General features: G+C 33.0%; 3 protein-coding genes across 6 annotated transcripts; 1 reads left to right on the top strand and 2 right to left on the bottom strand.

The window, feature by feature from the left end:
- Positions 1 to 4,085: 4,085 nt before the first annotated feature.
- On the bottom strand, positions 4,086 to 6,870 carry LOC21409779 (cytochrome c oxidase assembly factor 5). Of its 3 annotated transcripts, none has more exons than XR_002903308.1 (3): positions 6,798 to 6,870; positions 5,120 to 5,595; positions 4,086 to 4,416 (listed from the first exon to the last, which is right to left on the bottom strand). XR_002903308.1 is itself a non-coding variant. In XM_010110655.2 (3 exons), exon 2 carries the CDS (start codon positions 5,550 to 5,552, stop codon positions 5,337 to 5,339), a length of 216 nt encoding a protein of 71 aa, XP_010108957.1. In that variant the 5' UTR covers positions 5,553 to 5,595; positions 6,798 to 6,870; the 3' UTR covers positions 4,086 to 4,416; positions 5,330 to 5,336. The 3 variants fall into 3 exon arrangements, 2 of the variants coding, with proteins under 2 accessions (XP_010108957.1, XP_024029600.1); XM_010110655.2 differs by having other exon boundaries at positions 5,330 to 5,595; XM_024173832.1 differs by lacking the exon at positions 4,086 to 4,416 and having other exon boundaries at positions 4,435 to 5,595.
- A 265-nt stretch (positions 6,871 to 7,135) lies between these two features.
- LOC21409778 (alpha- and gamma-adaptin-binding protein p34) lies at positions 7,136 to 11,138 on the top strand. Of its 2 annotated transcripts, none has more exons than XM_024173830.1 (8): positions 7,136 to 7,535; positions 7,756 to 7,812; positions 8,528 to 8,649; positions 8,770 to 8,830; positions 8,989 to 9,121; positions 9,278 to 9,605; positions 10,175 to 10,303; positions 10,381 to 11,138. In XM_024173830.1, the coding sequence occupies exons 1-8, from the start codon at positions 7,147 to 7,149 to the stop codon at positions 10,851 to 10,853; spliced, it is 1,692 nt and encodes a 563-aa protein (XP_024029598.1). In that variant the 5' UTR covers positions 7,136 to 7,146; the 3' UTR covers positions 10,854 to 11,138. The 2 variants fall into 2 exon arrangements, with proteins under 2 accessions (XP_024029598.1, XP_024029599.1); XM_024173831.1 differs by having other exon boundaries at positions 7,520 to 7,535; positions 7,751 to 7,812; positions 10,381 to 11,134.
- A 481-nt stretch (positions 11,139 to 11,619) lies between these two features.
- Positions 11,620 to 15,323, bottom strand: LOC21409777. Its single transcript, XM_010110653.2, has 5 exons — positions 14,846 to 15,323; positions 14,408 to 14,485; positions 14,181 to 14,280; positions 12,168 to 12,295; positions 11,620 to 11,982 (listed from the first exon to the last, which is right to left on the bottom strand). Exons 1-5 carry the CDS (start codon positions 15,308 to 15,310, stop codon positions 11,746 to 11,748), a joined length of 1,008 nt encoding a protein of 335 aa, XP_010108955.1. The 5' UTR covers positions 15,311 to 15,323; the 3' UTR covers positions 11,620 to 11,745.
- Between the last annotated feature and the right edge of the window lie 6,099 nt (positions 15,324 to 21,422).

Raw genomic sequence — 21,422 nt, 5'->3', positions numbered from 1 at the left:
AATAATTATATAATATAATATATTATGTTATAATATAATATAGTTGTAATTTTTAATTATATTATAACTGAAATATTAATATTTTTTATATCATATTATAATATGTTTTATAATATTGTAATTATATTAACTATTTTAATCATATTATTATATTCTATGTCATATAGTGTGGATCAGTTGGCATGATTTGAGATATTTAGCTTGATCACTAATTAATATCAGACGTTTTCAATTTGTGTCTAGTGTTATTTAATGTATATCCTAATTAAATTGAATACTAGACTATGGTTAGAGATCATCTAGACCAATCTACATATAATCAATTTGATAATTATGCAGAACGAATGGGACAATGATTATAATAAAAGTAGTGTAATTGCTAAGGTATGACTGTAAACACACTGTTTGACAACGAAATATGGATAAGAGCCCATTAATATCAACTGATGACATTTTTATAAGTGGTAATTAGTATCTCTAAACGTGAAGGCACAGGCTGGATTTATATATGTACCTTTTATTATATATATATATATGGGCTTTTTTTTTTGTTTGTTTGAAGATTTATGATAATAATATATATATATATATATATATATATGTCAATTTTAATTAGTAAAAAACACTCTTCTAAGCAACTCAGAAGAACCAGATAACCTAGAGCTGACTAACTCATGAGTCATTTTCGTAATATGAAGATCTATTACTACTGCTATTCTTTGTTTACAATGAATAGATTTTTGTTTTGAATTAATTTACAGACCAAACATCGTTATACACGCTTATTAATGGCACTTGCTTTCAAAATTTGCGGCGGCTTTGTCTGCGCGTTCGAAACTATTTTTTACAACGGTTTTTACGTTTTTTAAAAAAAAAAAAAAAATATGAAACGATATTTATTTAGTAAATATTTTAAAAATAAAAACGAAAACGAAAACAATAATAATAATTTTTGTGAAGAAATTAGAAATTATTGAAAATTATTTTTACTTTTTTGTTTCATATTTTAATACTTATTAATAATATTATAATATATTAATTAATAAATATAATTTTATTTTTTTATTATACTCAAAATAATATTTTAAAAAACTAATTAAATACAATTTTAAAATTAGTCATCTCAAAATAATTTTATTTTTACTTTTTATTACAAATAAAATTATTTTAAAACCAATTCTAATGCACTCATAATTTTGCTCACCTTTTAGGCTTTGTAAAAGAAAAAACACGAAAAAAGTAAGAGATCTGTTAATTATGGCATTCTAGTTTTAAAGGCTTAGACGGGCTCTATTTTAAGTTGAACGTCTAGTCTACCCTTTGCATACATATAATTAATTTTTTTAATTGCGAATTAATATTTTTTTAAAAGTAACGTCTCTTCGATGAAATATTATTAAGAAAATCATTCTACAGGACTCATCGTACTTGGGTGCATTTTAGAAAATCTGCTTTTACTTGCAATCTAGAGTAATTGATACTATTGATCCTTGAATTATTTAAAAAGTTACAAGTTAGTACCCGTTCTTTTACTTTGTCAAAAAGACCCCTTTAAAAGTGTTGGCAATAATCAATGGTAGTTCATAAGCGATTTTCTAAAAATAAAATTAACACATGCACTACTTAGAAGACTTTTGATCTGCAATAATTTTAAAAATAAGAATGAAAATATGTGAGATTACCGCGTATGGTATAAGAATTATAACTTCTTAACTCCTAAAAAGTGAATCACACGGTATTCACTTTTCTTTATTTTGGGATAATTTGATCAGATGCCTGAGAATCCTAAGAAGGTGGGAATCTCACCAACAACCAATAGTCACTCACCATCATTACAGCCACACCACTACACCCATCTTCACAGCCACCGTCCCACATGCTCCGCCAATCGTCACATCCACAGCCCCACTTCGTCGGCCTCCGTCACCAGCATCAAACGGCCAACCGAGCCCCTCGCCAACGTCCCACGACCAGCCTAGCCCCGTGCCAGCCACCATCGTGCAACCCAATTACCATCGACGTCCGTCCCGCGAAACCCATACCCCACCTACCTCCACCGAGCGAGACCCAAACGCCGCCGGCCTCCGTTGCGTGAGACCCAAACCCTACCGGCCTCCGTCGCTCGAAACCCAGATCCCGCCGGCCTCCAAGTCGCGAAACCCAGAAACCACCGCCCTCCGTTCCACAAAACCCAGACCCCACCGGGCTCCGTCGCGTGAAAGACAGACCCCGTCGAGTTCGTGGCGTGAAATCTAGACCTCGCCCGCTGCGAGAATGAGAGGGAGAAAAAGATAGAGAGCGAGAGTGATTATTTTTTTTAAAAAAAAAAATTCAATTAATAAACTTATTTCTTTGATTTTTATTAATTTTAAAATTGTTAGTATTCTTTTACATATATTTTTTGAATGTAACGGTGTGAAATTTATATTCTCTTAATTTTATAAATTTAAAATATTTAAAATTCTAAATTCTAAAAAAAAGAATTGCCTTATATTATTATGAGCAACTACACGTAATAAAATGATATTTTTGAAATTTTGAGACAAAATTCATATACATAATCAAATGTAACAATACATGTTTTTTAAGAATTATATTACCTTACGTTACTTTTCTAATAATATGATTCTTACTAATTACTCGTACCAAATACCCTCTTATAATAGTAGCAATACAACATCAAAATCCCAAAGAAAATATTATTCCTAATATTTAAAATAATCCTAAGAGATAAATGCCAAATAAATCCTAAAGTTAAATATAATTTTAAATTCAACTTATTAAAATAAACTAGATTCTAAATAAATATGGCTTCATGGAACGTGTTACTCTTTAGAGTTTAACTTGAATATAATTCTTGAGTTGAATTTGACTTATAACTTGAGTTAAAGTTGTAATTTGAGTTTGTGTTTGGTAGTGTACATTTGAGTTATAATTTGAGATAGGAATCTTTTTGAGTTTGTGTTTGAGTGAGTCAAAACTTGAATTTGTAGTTATATAGTATTTTAATAAAAACTCAATGCTGATAAAAAATTTTAATAGGGTATATAGGTGTAGTTTTATTCGTCTTTTCGTTGTCAACGCATAGAAAAAAAAATCATCTCAATCAGAATTAAAATGAAAAAGTTATAGCATTTTTAAGAATAGAAAAAACACTGTTCATTAATTTGAGTTCGAGTTTATGAACTCGAGTTCGAGTTTCTCAAACTCGAGTTCAAACTTAAAAGAACATATACTCGAATAAAATTGTAACTCGAGTTGCCTTTTTTTGAGTTTTGTTATCAGAAGAACAACCCCTAAGTTCCCTGGTTACAAAAAAGCTACACTTGTTCCTTGTTCTAAGTGAGGAATAAGTGTAAGCTTTTTGGTGGAAGGATTTTGGAATTCATGGTTGTTCGCTAGGAGAGAGGCAAAAAAGAGAGAAAAGAAAGAGATTGGGCGAACGGATTTCAATCCTTCACCAAACTCATGAATTCGTAATAGGGCTGGCAATCCGGATAGCGACACGACTCGAAACATGCATGAAATTAGTGAGTTTGAGTTTACTATAAATGAGTATGAGTCATAATCGGGTTGACACAATTAATACGAAAATAAATGGATTGGGTTAAGGTTGACCTCCGAACAGAAATGACACGAATTGACACGATTAACTATGTGTGTCATCTGTAATCTAATGATATGTGATATAATATGAAAATTTATATGACATATTAAACACAAATAATGTGAATTTTAATATTTGTAAGTAAAATTCATTTATTTTTCTTAAAGGAAAATATAAATTGACCAATAAACATCTTAAACCTGTCATGATTGTGTTAAATAAGTAATTATTATATTAGTTATTTATTCAATATATTAATTTAAACGAGTTGACACAATTAACACGATTAATAAATAAGTCGTGTCTGAGTTTACATTTTTGACACGTTTAATAAACATGTTATGCTTGAGTTGATATTTTCTGATATGATTAATAAACGGGTTGATACGAACACAATTCACTAACACGAATTGCCACCCTAATTCGTAACATCATAACAAACACAAAAAGAGGGAAGTGCTTATAATTCATTCCTGATTTCCTTCCCCTTTCCTCCTACTTTATTTCGTCTTACCAGATGTAATATGTGGTTTACTGGCCATTATGAGGTGGGACATGTTTGATGAACAATATGAATGGCCCTGCCATCTATGGAGCGATTAACACAGATCATCTTGTTTTACACTACTTAGTACTTGCATCTTCCCCAACGGAATCAGAAGAACTCCCAGTGCAAATTCTCATCTCCATTACTTTCCTATTTTTTCATTTACAAATAAAATTACAATAAACAATCCCAAATCACCTCTCGACCAAAAATTATGACACTTTCCACAGCAGTTGTCACTTGCTTCTGAACCAAAAGTAGCCTAAATTGAAAAAACATGAAACAAAATACATGTATTACTCTCTAGTTATTGCATTACGCTTGATAACCTCTTTTTCCCCTCGCGAGGCCACACTATCAACACCACACAAGCAAAATACAATGTAAAATTGTAGAAGTGTGCGAAGACGTCGATCTTCGTATGATAACGACAGCAAAACTTCAAACGCAAAGCCAAAGCCAGTCTGAGAGCTTTGCTCTTGAGCAGTGCCTCTTATCAAAATAGTGCAGAAGAGCTCCTTGATCTCAACATGAACATCTTTTTTCATTCCATTATGAGTATTTATATATGGTCACTAAATTGAACATGTTCATCCCAAATCTATTCAACGGGGTTCTAATCTACATGATGTTTTCTATTCTACTTTACGGAGAACAAGTAGACGAAACAATTGAAACAAACAAGTAAACATTGCAATCATAGAAAGTGAGAGTATCACGTGCCAGAAAAATGAATAAAACCATGTTAAGTGGGTTTCAAATTACCCCAAAATGAGGTCTGTAAATGTATATTTTAATTCTTGTACCAAACATCCCTTAGATTATTGTATACTAAATGCCCCCAAAGAGTCCTTAGATTATTGTCTACTAAATGCCCCCAAAGAGTTATTATGATGCATAATCACACGAAAAATCTACAATGTTTATTGCCCAAAATTTTATATTTAGGGAGAAAAAAGGTGGACCTGGATGGAAGCACGTAAGAAATGCTAGAAAGCACAAGTGGCCTTTGGTAAGTTTCATTGGAAGGACTTCATTAAAAAACTTTCATTTGCAAGGCATAAACTTGACGAAATCTTTGCACGTGATGAGTGATGAACACAATTCCCAAAAAATCAGCCAAAATCTTACTCAAACCACAAAATTCCATCCCTACAAGTTGGTAAAGACATTACCAACAGTTTAGTAGCCTTTGTTTCCTCGTATTCTAGCTCTCATATCGACCTGGCCTCGCTTGCAGTTGAAATACGTCTCCCTCAAGCCGACGCACTCGCTCGAGATTGTAGGACTCTTCTCTCCCGCACATTCTCTAAACGACCGGTTTTCGACCTTGACGCAATCAGACTCGCTAAGGCACTTCACCAACTCCATTGCTAGGCCCTTACAAGACTTTGACATTTTTGTTTTCTTCCCTTCCTTCTCCCAAAGATTTTAGGTCTCACTAACACACCAAAACACACAGAAAGAAAGAGAAATAAATCAAATTAGAGCTAATCCAACAAATTAAAGAATCTAAAGTCCCACAGCAAAAGGCCAAAAACATCTCACACAAAGTCTAACCAACAAGGAGTCACAAATAATGAAATATCACTTTACATGTTTCAAGTTATTCATCAACAGATACAATCTAAAACCAAAAAGCCATCATTTACCTACATTTTTATGTCACTTATAATGAGAAGCAAAGATTGAAACTGATTGGCAAAAAAATTTCCAGAAACCCCTTTTTTTTTTTTTTTTTTTCCCCTTCTTTTTGAGATGAAAGAAAAAACAAGTAAATCTCATGTTGCCTACTTTGGGTACTTCATAAAACACAAAATATGAAGAACCAGAAAAGAGCGAAGGAAATTAAAGAACCGAATAAATAAAAGGTCAAATTCAGTGATTCATTTTGACATCTAACTAAGAAAAACAGACTTGTAACAGATTGATAAGAGAATTAGGCAAAATTATGACCACAATTTCTTCTTTCCTTGAATTCATAAATACTTACAAGTGAAATTACATTTTCATTTACTGGCACTCTCAAAAAAAAAAAAAAAAAAAACAACTGTACTTTTCTAGTCCATCCAATCCAATAGCTTAAAACTAATAAAATACTCCCTTATTTAAAACCCTAAACCGGAAAAGAACACAGAAATTAAGCAAAACCATAACTTCTGTAATCCCACACGAAACAAATTGAGAAAGTTAATACCAAAAGAAAAACAAATTAATCGAACGGAATTTTTAATTCAAACGATAACCACATCGCGATCATGTCTAAGCAATCAAAAATCTAGAGAGAGAGGAGAGAGAGAGAGAGAGAGACCTACAGAAAAATTGAGTAGCGAAAAACCCAATTGAAAATTGAAAATTTTCCATGCTTTTATTAACCGAAACGAGGAAATTAACGATAATTAGATGAAAATAAACTCTGAACTTAAATTTCTAACAGATATTAACATAATCAAACGTAAGTTAGGAATAATCTGAGAACCGTTTCGTTCATTGATTTAAAGCGTAATCGGCAAAATTAAAATCTAGATTCTAAATTTCCATAAGATTTTTTATTTTTTTTTAAACAAAGCTTAAGTATTGATAATTGAGATTCTCAAATGAAATTTGCAAATCTTAGTTCTGAGCTGAGGAGGAGAAGAGTACCTTGACTGAGGAGCAAAATCAACCGCCGGAGAAAAAGAGCCGTGAATTCGCCTAGTCCTAGTCTGGGAAAAAGTAGGAAATAATAGATTTATGAGTGAGAATTAAAATTAATAGCATTATAGCAAGAGGAAAGAAATTAATAACATTTTTCTCCCAAAAACATTTTAAATCCCCGAAATACCCCTAGTCCTCTCCCAGATTAGAAAAATGCTATTAAGGTTGTGTTTGGTTGGGGGGAATGGAATGAAATGGAATGGAAAGGTCATTCTCCCCGATTCTGTTGTTTGGTTTCAATTTTATAGTTGGAATGGGCTTTCCAACGGAAAGCCCATTCACTCAATTTGAGTGAATGGACATTCAGTTGGGTGGGCGGTGGAATCGCAATTCCATTCAGCCATTTTTTCATTTTGTCCATCCTGTCCCTGAGGTCCCGAGAGTGATTCGAGGAGAGAAACACCCTACGCCTCCCATCGCCGTCGCGACCACCGAAGCTCCGATCGCCGTCTCGACCACCCGAGCTCCCATCGCCGTCGCGACCCGAGCCGTGCGTCCGCCGATCGATTCTCGCCTTCTCCCTTCCTTTTCGGCCTTCCTCCACTCTGTTTCTTGGCTTGTTCGAGCCGTTCGTTTCCGTTCGATTCTCGCGACCCGAGCTCGTTCGAGAAGCCGTAGATCTGGTTGTAGCTTCACCGGCGGCTGTATTTCCGGCACGGTCAGTTTGCGGTTGATTCCGGCAAGGTGAGGCTCCATTCTTTGATCTCGATTGATTTTTTTTTTTTCATTTTTTCGAGTGTTTTTCAGATTTAATAGTATTTGTCTGGGAGAGGACTAGGGGTATTTCGGGGATTTAAAATGTTTTTGGGAGAAAAATGTTATTAATTTCTTTCCTCTTGCTATAATCTATTAATTTTAATTCTCACTCATAAATCTGTTATTTCCTACTTTTTTCCAAGACTAGAACTAGGCGAATTCACGGCTCTTTTTCTCCTGCGGTTGATTTTGCTCCTCAGTCAAGGTACTCTTCTCCTCCTCAGCTCAGAACTAAGATTTGCAAATTTCATTTGAGAATCTCAATTATCAATACTTAAGCTTTGTTCAAAAAAAAAAAAAATCTTATGGAAATCTAGAATCTAGATTCTGATTTTGCCGATTACGCCTTAAATCAATTAACGAAACGGTTCTCAGATTATTCCTAACTTACGTTTGATTATGTTAATATCTGTTAGAAGTTTAAGTTCAGAGTTTATTTGCATCTAATTATCGTTAATTTCCTCGTTTCGGTTAATAAAAGCATGGAAAATTTAAAATTTTCAATTGGGTTTTTCGCTGCTCAATTTTTCTGCAGGTCAATGATGGTGATTTGGGAATCCGTTGATTTTAGCTAATTTTCTGTTTATTTATTTGCAGTTTTCTGCATTATTTTGTTCTTCTCTTCTACGTAATTTTGGCTCTTTAATTTGCAAGGGATCTTCAACTGTTAAACATTCAGTTCTCTCTGTAACTGTAAACTGAAATCTGTTTCATACATTTTGTTTTTGCATTTTAATGTTAAGGATTATCACCAAATTTTCTGAAATGAAGAAGGCACAATTTTCTTTGGTACCTCGGTCTTTTTATGAACAGGAAGGTAGAAAAGACAGTATTATGTAGTCTGTAGACATGTACAAAACTCATTTATATTGAATATAGATTATGTCTAATACTTTGGGTCATTTTGAATATTGTCACAGGAAAGGGAAAAAAATGCAACAAGAGAAGGATGTTGATCATGATACTCAGAAACCTCTAGAGAAGAGGCCTGGCATTATCTTTGTCGGCTCTCCCAACGTCGGCAAGCGCACTCTCCTCTCACGTATGCCATTTTCCATCTCTCTCTCTCTCTTAACCGTTATTAAATTATGGCTCTTGGAATTCTCGAAAATAAAGTAAACTTGCAAGAACTGCAAAGCAACTGAAGATACTGTGTTTGTAGGATTAATCTCCGTTGATTTTGATGAAACGTCTGAATCAACATCCGAAGATGTATTTCATGGGTAGGTTCTCTTTTATTTTCTTTTGTTTTTCATTTCATTTTTTTTTTTTTTTAACTTCACGGTCGCTAGTACAAGGGATTAGAGGATACTAGATGTTTGTCCATTACTTTCTTTGTCCTGCTACAATTCACGTTGGTTGTTGGTTTTTTCATAAACAGCTGGACTATCGACACAAAATACTACACCGCTGATGTTTCTATATGCGTCGCTCATTTTCATGAAGGATTCTCCATTACCCTTCCAACATATACTCAGCTTGCAGCCCTTGTCATGGTCTTTGACATGAATGATGTAGGTCATTTCCTCTTCTATAGTCTCACATTTCGGCAGTGCAAGCTTGTTAATTTTAATGCTTCAGTACGCTACCCCCTGCGTTTTAAAATTCATTGCATATGCCACCACTAAGGATTGCTGTAATTGAATTTCAATTCATGATATTCTGCGCAGCCATCATCTCTTATTGCCCTACAAGATTGGGTATCTCATAACGACCTTCAAAGGTTTGAGATTTTGTTGTGCATAGGGAACAAAGTGGATCTTGTTCCAGGTCATCCAGTTCATTCTGAATACAAAAGACGCCTATTGAAAGTAGAAGACTCGTTTGCCGACTCTCGTTTGGAGTTTGTCGACTACGGAATTTCTGAAACAGAGGGAAGCAGTTTTTTAGGGAATGAGGAACCCTCATTAGAGATTAGAAGGTCATGTTTGGAGTGGTGCGCTGAGAATAACATCGAGTTTATTGAATCATGTGCTTGCAACGCTGCTTTTGACAAATGTAAGGCCCTCTTCTTCATGTCTTGACCTGCTTTCATGTACTCTTTTATTATAAGCGAATTTGTACTCCATTCTGCTCTAGTTTGTAACTAAACAACACATAACATAATTAGGAAATGTGAATACCTGCTCAAGATGGGGTTTTACATGTTAGGAGTTGCTCTGGCTGCAAGGAATATGAATATTTGGATCGTAATAATTTATTGTCCCCATTATAGCAGTTATTCATAGAAAATGCTTCAAAATAGGATTGAGCTTAAAAACGTCCCACTGTTGTGGCTAGTATGGAGTTGTTCCAGTATGACTTAACCTTGCGGGGATGGGAATTGGTTTAGGGAGATCTACCACAAACACACACACACACGCACAATACATAAACATTAATGATATACATCTAAGTGCAAATGCTTGATGCTCTGCAAAGGAGTTCACCTGTTGGGTCCCTTGAACAGAAAGGGTAACAATTACGGGAGAAATTGATAAATGAAGTTAGATGTCAAGTGGTTTGGGGAAAAAAGGATTTGTCTCTGCTTATTTTGTTGATAAGATGCAGATGGCTTTGTTGGACAGGTTTGTCTGCTGATGGTGATTCACAAGGAGTTGAACGTCTCTTTGGTGCTCTCGCTGCTCATATGTGGCCCGGGATGATTCTTAAGTTAGGAGATAAGATTGCTGAACCATCATTACCTGAAAGAGAAGGTCTTTTCTCCACTTGCGTTTAGCTAGTACTTGACTTGTTACTTAGAATACTCAATATTTTCATACTCTCTTTTCAGATTTGTCTGAAGAAGAATCTGAATATGAACTTGAGTACGAAATTCTATCTTCGGGTTCAGCTGAACCATGGGATGACACAGATAACAGATGGATTTCTGCAACTGGTACTGTTTCCACTTCAAATGCAGAGGTATCAGTTTCTCAAGGTAACCCCAACTCAAATGGCAATCTGGAGAATTTAAACATATTCAGCGGAAAGGAGACGCCCCCTTCAACATCAACGGCTGCATTACACGAGGACAAAGACGAGGGAGTGGCACAATATGTAGAAGAACCCAGTGGAGTTGCGAAAGCTGGTGAGAGTTTACATTTTGATTTCGATGAGTTGGAACACTTGATGTCAGAGATAGGTAACATGCGGGAGAGTTTGAGGCTGATGCCCGATTTTCAGAGGAGAGAAATGGCTGCAAATCTTGCATTGAAAATGGCTGCCATGTTCGGCGGAGGCAGTGATGATGAAGAGGAAGCTTGATGCAATCGATACTTGGCATGCTGTTATAGGGATGATCAGTAGTTTGGAGATTGGTCATGGCTTTTTTCCTTTTCTTGTACTTGTTCATGAGTTTATGTTGAGGAAGGTGTTAGTCTTAGTTTCACTCGTATATCAATTCCAATGGTCGACACTATGTCCGAGCCATTATTCTCCATCTCGTCATATAGTTATAGTTTGTGCTTCTGGAAATTCGACTTTTACTTATTGCATAAGTACAAATTAAAAGTGGAGAAATATAGTTTTTAAGTAACTGTTATGGTTCCTGTTAAAATATTTCTATCCACTGTTTTCATATATATATATATATATTATTTGTGTCCTATTATCTAGAAAGGACTTCATAGAGCTTCCAAATACTACTAAATAACTGTTGTAACTTGGTTTTAGGTGCTAGCCAGCATACAAACCAAATCATATGGCTATGCTTTTAATTATTTTCATTTCGAAGTCCTTAATGTTTTTGTTTAATGATAAGGAGGTCTTAACAAAATATTATATTTAAGATATACAAACACGATGTTAAATAATTTTCTGAGACTTAATTCAGTACCACATTCCTCCATGTGCGTCAATAGAGTGATGAACATAAATAACCCATGCTTGCGAAGAGGAATGAATATGAAAATCAAAAACAAAAAATGGAACGTAATTGATTGATGTAAAAAGGGGATTAAGAGTACTTTATTCTTTACGTGTATATGAATATAAAGAATAGAATTTGAAAATTCTATCTCTGAATCTCGTATATAAACATTGAGTATTACATCTACGCAGTGTAAAAAAGAATTGATCTATTTAGTACAATCTATATTGACTAAGCTTAATCACTACTAATTGCTTTAATTTGTATCTGTTGATAGTGAATTTTGTGTTAATTAACACGTGAAACTCTCTGCCTTGGATTAACAGAAGAGAGTTTGGAAAGAAGGAAAATGGATGCGGAGGAAATTAGAAGAGTTGCAGCAAAACAGACAAGATCAGGGCCAGTGACCAAAGGAACACTCTCGAACTTCTCCAACACTCCCACTTGAAGTATCATCATCACTGCATGCCCTAGCTTTGATTTTGCATCTGAAACTGATTTCATTTCTACCCACCTTGGAACTCTCTGAAACATATACAATTAAATCATACTTACTCACCAACTTAATACGCAGATAAAAATAGTCACTTGAGGCTAACACTCAAGTGATCGGGTGCGTCAGTGTGTACGTGTGTCTATAAGATTGAAATCCCGATCTTATTAGTAAAATGGATGTTATAAACCTCGTACCCGCATAAAAATTAACGTACCTTGATGTGGAATAAACCAAACAAGTTTGAGCCAGCAAGGCCTTTTTCTTTCGCAGGTTTTGACCCAACAAACATGGTATATAACCCAACTCCGAACATGAGCATGGCGGTTCCTAGAAGGAACGTATCTGCACGCAACATTAACATAATGCATTAGAAATATAAATATTAAGTGGGAGAATTTTCTGGGACACGAATAAACTCAAATTTTTGAACTAAAATTACGTTGTAATCAATGACAGAGCCAACCTTTCACCTTAATAGAAACGTATATTAAATTTTTTTTAACAAGTTATCTTAATGTGTGCATATAAGAAAATATATTTATTTTAATAGGAGTATATATTATTTCAATTGAAACTTAAATGTAAAATTTTAAAATTTTTAAAGATATTATTTTTTTCAAAAAAATTTGAGTGAGAGCGGCTGCCCCGCTCATCTCCAAGTGGCTTCACCACTGATTGTAACAATATAATTGTTAAATCCTGTTTATGTATTTTACGTCATTCGTTTTTCTATTTACATAATTTCATCATCTTTCAAATGAAAAAAGCTTTTTTAAAATTTAAAGTCCTAAAATTACAAATTTATATCGTAGCTAGAAAGCTGATCTATTGTTATGCAGGGTTTTAAGTTTGACTTTTTTTGTTTTTAATATGGAGTGGGAATTTGAACTCTACACTTTATGATAGACACCGATAAAGTGACAATGAATTAGGTGAGGACAAGTGCCGGGGCACTCAACTCTTCAAAGTTGAACTTTTACGACCATAAAAACCATAACAATTTTCAAAATTTATAACTCTAGTTATACCACTATTATGTAGTTGTATTCTTGCTGTATAATTGAAATATATTGTCATGTTCCTCTTTTATAAGAAATATTATAACCATGCCTCCACTCAATAATTGAAATTTGAAATATATAAATATCTGTATACAATTATGTTTGCATTCAATATAATATTATCTCTATTTTTTTCATAGCCCCATAAAAAATTTTCTGGCTCTCCACCACTGGTGATAGAGTCTGGTGTGGATTATTTACAGTTAAGTTATGTCCGTGACTATTTAAGTTCGAAACTACATATATCTAAAAGTCAAAACTTAGGATATAATTTATTAAAAAAACAAAAACAAAAACTCTACGTAGATATTATAGTAAAAAAAAAAATCAGAGGGCAAAATAGGATAAAAAATTCTATAAAAGATGTTTTTAGATGAGGATCTTTTGGCCGTGTTTGGAATTGATTCATTTTTTATTTTTCACGTTTTTTGAGAAAGAAAAAATGAAAACGTTTTCAAAACGGTGTTTGGCGCAATAAAGACAAAAAACGAAAATGAAAATGATTTTTTAATTTAGTGTAAAATGTGAGAGAAATAAAAAATGATTTTAGGGCGCTTTTAGAACTCGTTCCAAAATGATTTTTCTTTTTTGTAAGAAAATGAAAATGAAAATGTTTTCAATCTCAGACAGAAATCATTTTTGAAAATGCGTTTTGTAATTTTATCAATAGATTATTTTCAGTGTAAAAAACCCATTAATGTCTCTCTTTCTCTCTCTCTTTGCTCGAGAGAGGAGAAAACGAAATCAAAAAATGAAAAATGACTAAAAGTCGTTTTTCATTTCTCTCTCATTTTACATAAAACTAAAAAATCGTTTTCATTTCTGTTTTTTGTCTTGATAGCACCAACGACGTTTTAAAAACGTTTTCATTTTTTATTTCTCAAAAAACGTGAAAAATAAAAATAGGATCAATTCTAAACAGGGGTCTTTTTCATTTTTTGTTTTCGTTTTCTCCTCTCTCGAGCAAAGAAAGAGAGACATTAATGAGTTTTTTTATACTGAAAATAATCTCTCAATAAAATTACAAAATACATTTTTAAAAATGATTTCTGTCTAAGATTGAAAACGTTTTCATTTTCATTTTCATACAAAAATTAAAATCATTTTGGAACGAGTTCTAAACGCATCCTTTATTTCGATGAATATTAAGAAAGATCTGTAATTACCTATGGCTTCAATGAGTAGCTGCATCACAATTCTTTGATCTGTCTTCTCTGACAAAGTATGGAAATAGTGGATGTATGACTTTAGAACAACGAGGCAGCCCTGTAAATTCAACGGCAGAAAGAGTTATCTTAAAAAATAAAAAATAAAAAATAAAAAAAAGAAAGGAACTTACGATTTAGAATAATCTGGAAAATAAAAATGTAGAGTATAGATAATAATAATATACCTCAACGAAACACAACACAGAAGCAAGCAAAGACCCCGCAACGGCAAATAATGTAAAGAATCGACAATCAATTATGACCTGCACGTTACGTAAAATTAATTCATATTAAATCATATATAATAAATCAGTCATATATATATGACCACTTTCTTCTAGTATTTTTCGTATTTAAATTTACAGTTACTCATGAAAAAATACACAAGAAATTTAAGCTAGCTTGTTCATTGAATATAGAATATATTCTATTATTTCAAATAAAATAATGATAAAAAGAAGGAATAATAACCGGCCGGCGGTTCAATAACTCGCAACCACAAGAAATATATGGTCTATGTAGCACTGATCTACCTAGAACCTCAAAGATATATAATTTTTCTTCGATTCAAAAAAAAAAAAAAAAGAGATTAATCAAGAGACACTTATAAATCATATACATACCCTTTCGAAGAACATCTGGAGCTGCATTTTCTGAAAATAATATTTTCTTTGGTTAATCAAATCAGCCATTTTCCTTAACATGATTAAAAGTAGCAAAGCATGGTTTGAACTACTGGTAGAAAACAAATCCATCAATGACGTGAACATTCCACCACGGACTTCTCCGTCATTCCGGGGTGGTGTCGCCGTCGCTGCCGTTGTGACTACACTTCCCGAAGCGGCCGCCGCGGCCACCGATGCCTTAACAGTGCTAGTACTATCCTTATTCAAATAAAGTTGGTTGCTCTTCCTCTGATCATGATCACCAATATTAATTTTCTTCTGATCCGACCCTGCAATATTAAACCCTAAACCCTTGGCCGGAGTAGTACTACACCTGATAAAAACCGAAGAAGAGCCAACAAAACTCATCAGGGACCTATTATTACAAGACGGGCGTAACAACAACAACCTAGAGTTCGCCATTGCTGTTGCAAGTTTTTCTGTGTGTGTTTATATATATATATATATATATATATATATATATATATATAGCATGAAATGAATGTGAGGTTGATTGTAGAATTTGAACGTACGAGAGAGAAGATTCTCAGCATATTATTATGTTGTCGGGGCATGCAAATGGCCGGGTAGGAAGCAGGAAGCACTTTTCGCTTTTTCTCGGAGAGTTCGGCTTTGAATTTTGACCGTGAGTAATATTGATAAATATTTTTTAAAAGTGCATGAATTAAAATTTGTATCTTTTATTCTTAATTCATAATTTTTTTAGTTAAATAATTACGGTAATAAAAAAATATTTATTAAAAGTAAAAAATAAAAATTTAAATTCATACACTCTTAACGGTCTATTCTCAATTTTTTCTAATATTTTATTATCTTTTTTTTCTTACGGGCATGTTTAGTTCATATATTTAAATCAATAATTTTTAATTTTTATATTCAAATTTTAAATTTTTTATGAGAAAAAATATTATAACAAAATTAAAATTATTGATTTAGAGGACGTTTGGTTGGAGGATTCAAACCATGTGATTTGAATTATTTTCGATTTACGTGAATTTTTTGTGAGAAAAAATACTGTAACAAATTATAAATTATGATTTAAATTAAGGAACGAATCCCTCTACTAAACGATCTTTAAAGGCAACAAACGAGCCCTCAATATTCTTTTAACTTTTTTTATGTTTTTTAAACTTTTCAAGCTGATGTGACGCCAACCGTGTGGTCTGGGATTGATTATGGCGGGACACGTGTACGAAGCGTATCTTTTGGGAGGTTTCTTATTTCTGCGGAACGTTCTTCCCTTCGTCATCGTCGGCTAATAGTCAGACTTTTAGACGTCAAAGGTATATTTTCAAGCTGATGTGAAGCAAATGCACTTAATTGTAAATTTGTAAAAGTCAGACTTTTAGAGTATGTTTAGTAGGGAAGAAAAGTAGAAAGAATGAAGAAGTGGAGGGATTTTGGGAGAAAAAAATGAAAATGTAGGTTATTTAGTATGAGAGAAAAGAAAAAAGAAGAGAAAATGAAGTGGAAAATAATACATGTGGGTTTTATTATTTTTTTTTTTATAAGTGGGTAGAAAATGAGATGAAAAATGGAGACAACTCATTAAAATGAGTAAAGTTACTAAACTATTATTTTCTCCATCAAAATCCAAGCAAAAAATTTAAGGGTATAAAAGTAATTTACGAGTAAGATTTTTTCTTTCCTCTCAATTTAACTTTCAATACCAAACAAGTGAAGATAAGCTCATTTTCTTTTCATATTCTCATACCAAACAACATAAAAAAAATCAATTTCTTTTCTATCATTGTTATTTTCTATCACCTTTATATTTTCTTTCTATCTTATTTTTTTTCCTTCTTATCAAACATAGCATTAGACGTCAAAGGTAAATTTTCTACTTAATTTCTCTTTTCATGAACGTCTTTTTTTTCTTTTTTTTTTTTTTGAGCAGGCCAGCAGGGTACTTTAAAAATTAAAAATGGAAGATGGATTTTTATTAAGAAGATTTTTTAATACTATTTATTGAATTAATATATTAAATTTTTTTAATCGTTAAATTTATATATATATATATATAAATATAAATTTAACGCGGATGGCACACCGGAGAAGTTCCTTTCTGCGCTTAGCTTGAGGAATGCGTTAATAATAGTCTGCGCACGTGAGGAAATGAAGAAGAAGAATATACAAGTCAACGGTGTTCAGTTGTTAACGTAGTCTACAAAAGCAACGTGCCAAATGATAGTAACGTGGCTGTTGTCCAGCACCACCAAAATGCAGTCTGACTATCTTTATGCTTCTCTTTTCTTTTCTTTTCTTTTCTTTTTTTTTCTCTTTTTCTCTTCATGACATTGTTGAAGTTTGTTCAGCACGTGTCTTGCATATAAGAAAGGAATTTAGTACTTACGAGAAAAATCAACGCAACAGAGAAAACAAAAATCAATGAAAAACTGATAAGAAAAGGAAGACCGAAAGAAACGGCAACGGAAGAAACAAAAATGGAAAAAAAACTGACAACGAAAAGAAAAATGAGAGAAAGCGGCGAACCCAAAATAATCGAGAGAAGAAAGAAGCCCTTAAGGCTGCATCCCACGTGAAATGAAGAAGAAACCTACGCCCAAAAACTATCATCAGAGCAAACAATAAAGGGTAACAGAGTCAATACACATAAAAGGAAACTGAAAAGACCAAAAAACCACGCACAGGAACCAAACGGAAGAACAAAGCCCATGGGCAAAAAAAGGAACAGAAAAATCACTGTACAAAGAACAGTGATCTGTGCCTCAATGAACAGTGAAAAATGATCCCTCCTTTAGGCTCGTTCAGTTCGTTGATTCGAGTTTTTAATTCGAGTTGAGATGTGATTTTATGTAAGAGCTTTTTACTGTAGCAAAAAAGTTAGATGTGATTGTTTCTGAGAGCTTTTTATTGTAGCAAAACTCGAATCGGCGAAATGAACAAAACATAATAATTTGAAAAAATTATTTATTTTTTAAGAGAATTTTTCTAGTAGACGAGTTTTTAGTGGTAGTATCAGTTTTTAAGCGTTAGATCAATTTAAATTCACATTAAATTGAAAAAATACGCAGAATAAATAATTTTTAATATAGATCTAACGGTTGAAAATAGATAATTATCGATAGTTCATTTTTTTTATCCTACCAGATAAACTCCATATCATACGTAAAATAATGGGTATATCTCCATCTCAAAGAAGAATGAGAAAATTGTTGAGTCTGAATTTTTATCCCTTTTTGTTAATATAGTTATTTGATTAAAAATGATATTAATGAAGAGTAATGAGTGAAAATTAAGATTCATGCATTTTTAAGTGATATTTATTAAGATTTTTCAAGAATATATATATCAAATGTGTATAAAGAGTCTGTTTATTTCACACATTTAAAACTATAATCCTAATTCTATTAAAATATTTTTCTCTTACAAAAAATTTGAATCAAAAAAATTTCCGTTAATGATTGTCTCATAGAATTTGAATTCAATATTAAAATCAATGTCTTAAATGCACGAACTAAAGAGAAAAAATTCTCACAACAGTTTTATCTCTCACAAATAGTGGTTCACGACTACGGCTACCGATTCTTGGGAGAATTTCACTAGAATGAAGAAGCTTTACGGATTCACGTCACCATGAATTCTCTCTCTCTTTTTTTTTTGGGAGATTGAAAGGGAAAGAAAGAAAGAAAGAAAGAAAGAAAAATCTTTTTAAAATAAGAGTATATTTGTTGCAGTTTTATTTGTGTAGAAAAACTACTTAGCGTTAGCGTTTGTTGCAAGAAATTTTTAAAGGTAATAAAATTCGATTTAAAATGTCAATTTTTCTGTTAATTTCTTTTTTATCACTTTTTATATTCACTAATATAATATATTATTATTTAAATAAAAAATGAGATAATTAAATACACGTGATAAATAATAAAAATAAAAATTAAAAGTAATGTTAGCATTTCACTGAATAAATTTTCCATCTTCAACATTTGAGACTACTACAAAATGGGCTCTCAGCCCATTTCAATGTAGACCTGGGTAGGGGTGTAATTTGGCCAGGTAGGGTCGAGTTGAGCTAAAAAATTGAGCCGACCTGCTCAGTACGGGTGGAGAAAATTTTGGGCCGTAACACTCTTTTAAGCCCACAAACCCGCAACATGTCGGGTGACCTTGGGTAGGCTCGGGTTACTCGGGTTACTCGAGTTGGTGAAAATCAAATTTAATCTATGACTTTATACCTCTTTTAACAGTCTAAAAGCATAAAATTCATAAACAGTCTATAAGCATTAACATAACGTCAAACATACTTCTTAACAGTCAATCAAGTCCAGAAATAAAATTAACAATACGTCAAATAAACAATCTATATAGAGATAGTCCAGCAAAATAGATTTAGGGTTACACACCTAAATCAGGTCGGGTCGGGGCAAAGCGGGTTCAAAATACCCGCTCCGCTCCCCAACCCGCACAGTGCAGGTTGGGACTATTTGAATCCGAATTTAAAAAAAAAAAAAAAAAACCCTACGCTTTCGGATTCGAGCTCATTTCTTACACCCCTAAATCTGGGTTTGAGAGGGGGGAAACCTTAGATTAAAATAAGAAACTGAGGAGCCTCAGGACTTTGCAAACGGAGGAAGGGAAAGCCTCAGCCTCGCTATTGTTCTTCTGCAATATTTTCCTGTGGGTGAGTTTGTGCATTATTTGTTTAATTCTTTTTGAAAAACCTCTGAAAATATTTTTTCTGAAACATGCATGGAATTTGTCATCCCCAACGCCTCAATTCTCCAATCTTGTCGCAGAAATTTGTTCTTGTCGCCTTTTACAATGCTAAAGTAGTTTTATTTTTATTGGTTGGAGATGTCATTACACAAATAAATTAGAAATACTCAGTTGTTTTCTAGTTCGTTTTGTAGGAAGAAGTGGTATTTTGAAAACAAGTTTTTATTATTATTCTTTTTTTTTTTGTGGGTTTTGAATCAATTGAACTGTGTGTGAACAAATATAGCTTGAAGGGTAAAATTTCTGTGCACATTTCATTGTAAGACTTTCCATTGTATTTGACATTAGTTATATGTGGATATGGTTCTAGCATTTTGACTGGTTTATATGCCTGTTTCTCCATTAAAAAATGGATTTCTAAATAATTAGATTATTTGCCTATTTGATGTTGTTCAGTTTTATCTTCAGGTAAAATTTAAGATGTGAAAGACTTAAACATTTTGGGTGATAATATAGCACTAAAACAGTTTTCTGATTGAAGAAATTTTTGGAAATGATAATAAATTCTCTCCTCAAAAACCTGGACTTTAAAGGCAGCCTTAACAAAATGGTGAAAACCTTGGTTATATCCAGTGTTGGAAGTTCGGGTCGACGGGCTGCCCGAAGCCCGAATTTTTTCGGGCTCGGGCGGGCAAGCCCATCTCCCGCCCGCCCAAGCTAGATTTTCGGGTTCGGGCTCGGGCAGCCCGAATTTGACACTAACTCTCTTGCCCGCCGCCGTCTAACCGCCCTATACCGCCGTCCGCCGGAATTTTTTTTGAATTTTCCGACCATGCCCGACCCGCACGAATTGCCCGACTCGAAAATAAGCCTGAAAACCCAAATTTTGCCCGAAGCCCGAGTTGCCCAAAACCGCCCGAAAATTTTAGTTGCTACAAATTGGGGCATTTCGAAAATCGAACTCGGGACCTCTCACACCCAAAACAAGAATCATACCACTAGACCCAATGTCCATATTTGTTATTTAAATTTTTAACTTTTTAATTAAGGTAAACACACAATTCCTTAATAGAAAGAGCAAATTCCTATTTTAGCAGTTTAATATTTCAGTTTTCACATTCTTGATCCTTTTTTATAATCAATCACATGATAAAATGATTCCTCAAAAAACAATATACACAAGGAAAGAAACACATTGCCATCACGTTTTTATTGTTTTTTATTTTTAAAAAGTGATGTTTCTATATAATGTCAGTTTTGTTCTTATAGATACTCGTGTTTTTCTATTCTATATCACTCTTCTTTCTATCTTTATCTATTTTTCTGTTCACAATCTCTCCTCATCCTCTTAATTATCCTCTTTTTTCTTCAACTTTCTTCACTCTCTTTGTGACTCTATATCAAAGTAACTTTATACTTGCATACCAAAGTAAATTGATAATTTATCAAAAGTCACTCAATGATTGGTTTGGTTTAATAACTTCATCGCTATTTGATGATCTCTATTTTAAAAGACCAGTCACTCAATGTTGATTGAAGCCTTGGTTTGCATTAAGGATTGGGATCGGGCCGATCAACATTTACAAGATACAATTTCACCGGCAAACCAATAATGGATCAATGAATTTAATCAATTAACATTTAATTTTGAAGACGATCCTTTAGCTTTAAATTAAATTGTAAATTTGTAATTTGTAAATATGTATTTACCTTTGACATTGTATTTGTAATTGTATAACTTTGTAAGTTTGTAAATTTTGTAATTCGTCACAATATGATTACACTATTTTTTCCTTGTCAAGTTTTTAAAGAAATAATTTTTTTATATAGTTCGTGTGTT

The sequence above is a fragment of the Morus notabilis genome, unplaced genomic scaffold, assembly GCF_000414095.1.
Source record: "Morus notabilis unplaced genomic scaffold, ASM41409v2 Scaffold518, whole genome shotgun sequence".
In the NCBI taxonomy this organism is placed as follows: domain Eukaryota; kingdom Viridiplantae; phylum Streptophyta; class Magnoliopsida; order Rosales; family Moraceae; genus Morus; species Morus notabilis.
The sequence above is the reverse complement of the archived record's forward strand: the minus strand, read 5'-3'. Positions and strand labels throughout refer to the sequence as shown.

Excerpts from the sequence above, each read along its gene's own strand:
- LOC21409779 (XM_010110655.2), bottom strand. The coding sequence starts at position 5,552 with ATGTCAAAGTCTTGTAAGGGCCTAGCAATGGAGTTGGTGAAGTGCCTT.
- LOC21409778 (XM_024173830.1), top strand. The coding sequence starts at position 7,147 with ATGGACATTCAGTTGGGTGGGCGGTGGAATCGCAATTCCATTCAGCCA. Across the intron at positions 8,650-8,769 it reads CAAGCGCACTCTCCTCTCAC|GATTAATCTCCGTTGATTTT; the intron begins GTATGCCATTTT and ends CTGTGTTTGTAG. Across the intron at positions 9,606-10,174 it reads CAACGCTGCTTTTGACAAAT|GTTTGTCTGCTGATGGTGAT; the intron begins GTAAGGCCCTCT and ends TTTGTTGGACAG.
- LOC21409777 (XM_010110653.2), bottom strand. The coding sequence starts at position 15,310 with ATGGCGAACTCTAGGTTGTTGTTGTTACGCCCGTCTTGTAATAATAGG. Across the intron at positions 14,281-14,407 it reads CTGTGTTGTGTTTCGTTGAG|GGCTGCCTCGTTGTTCTAAA; the intron begins GTATATTATTAT and ends TTGAATTTACAG. Across the intron at positions 12,296-14,180 it reads GCTACTCATTGAAGCCATAG|ATACGTTCCTTCTAGGAACC; the intron begins GTAATTACAGAT and ends TGTTGCGTGCAG.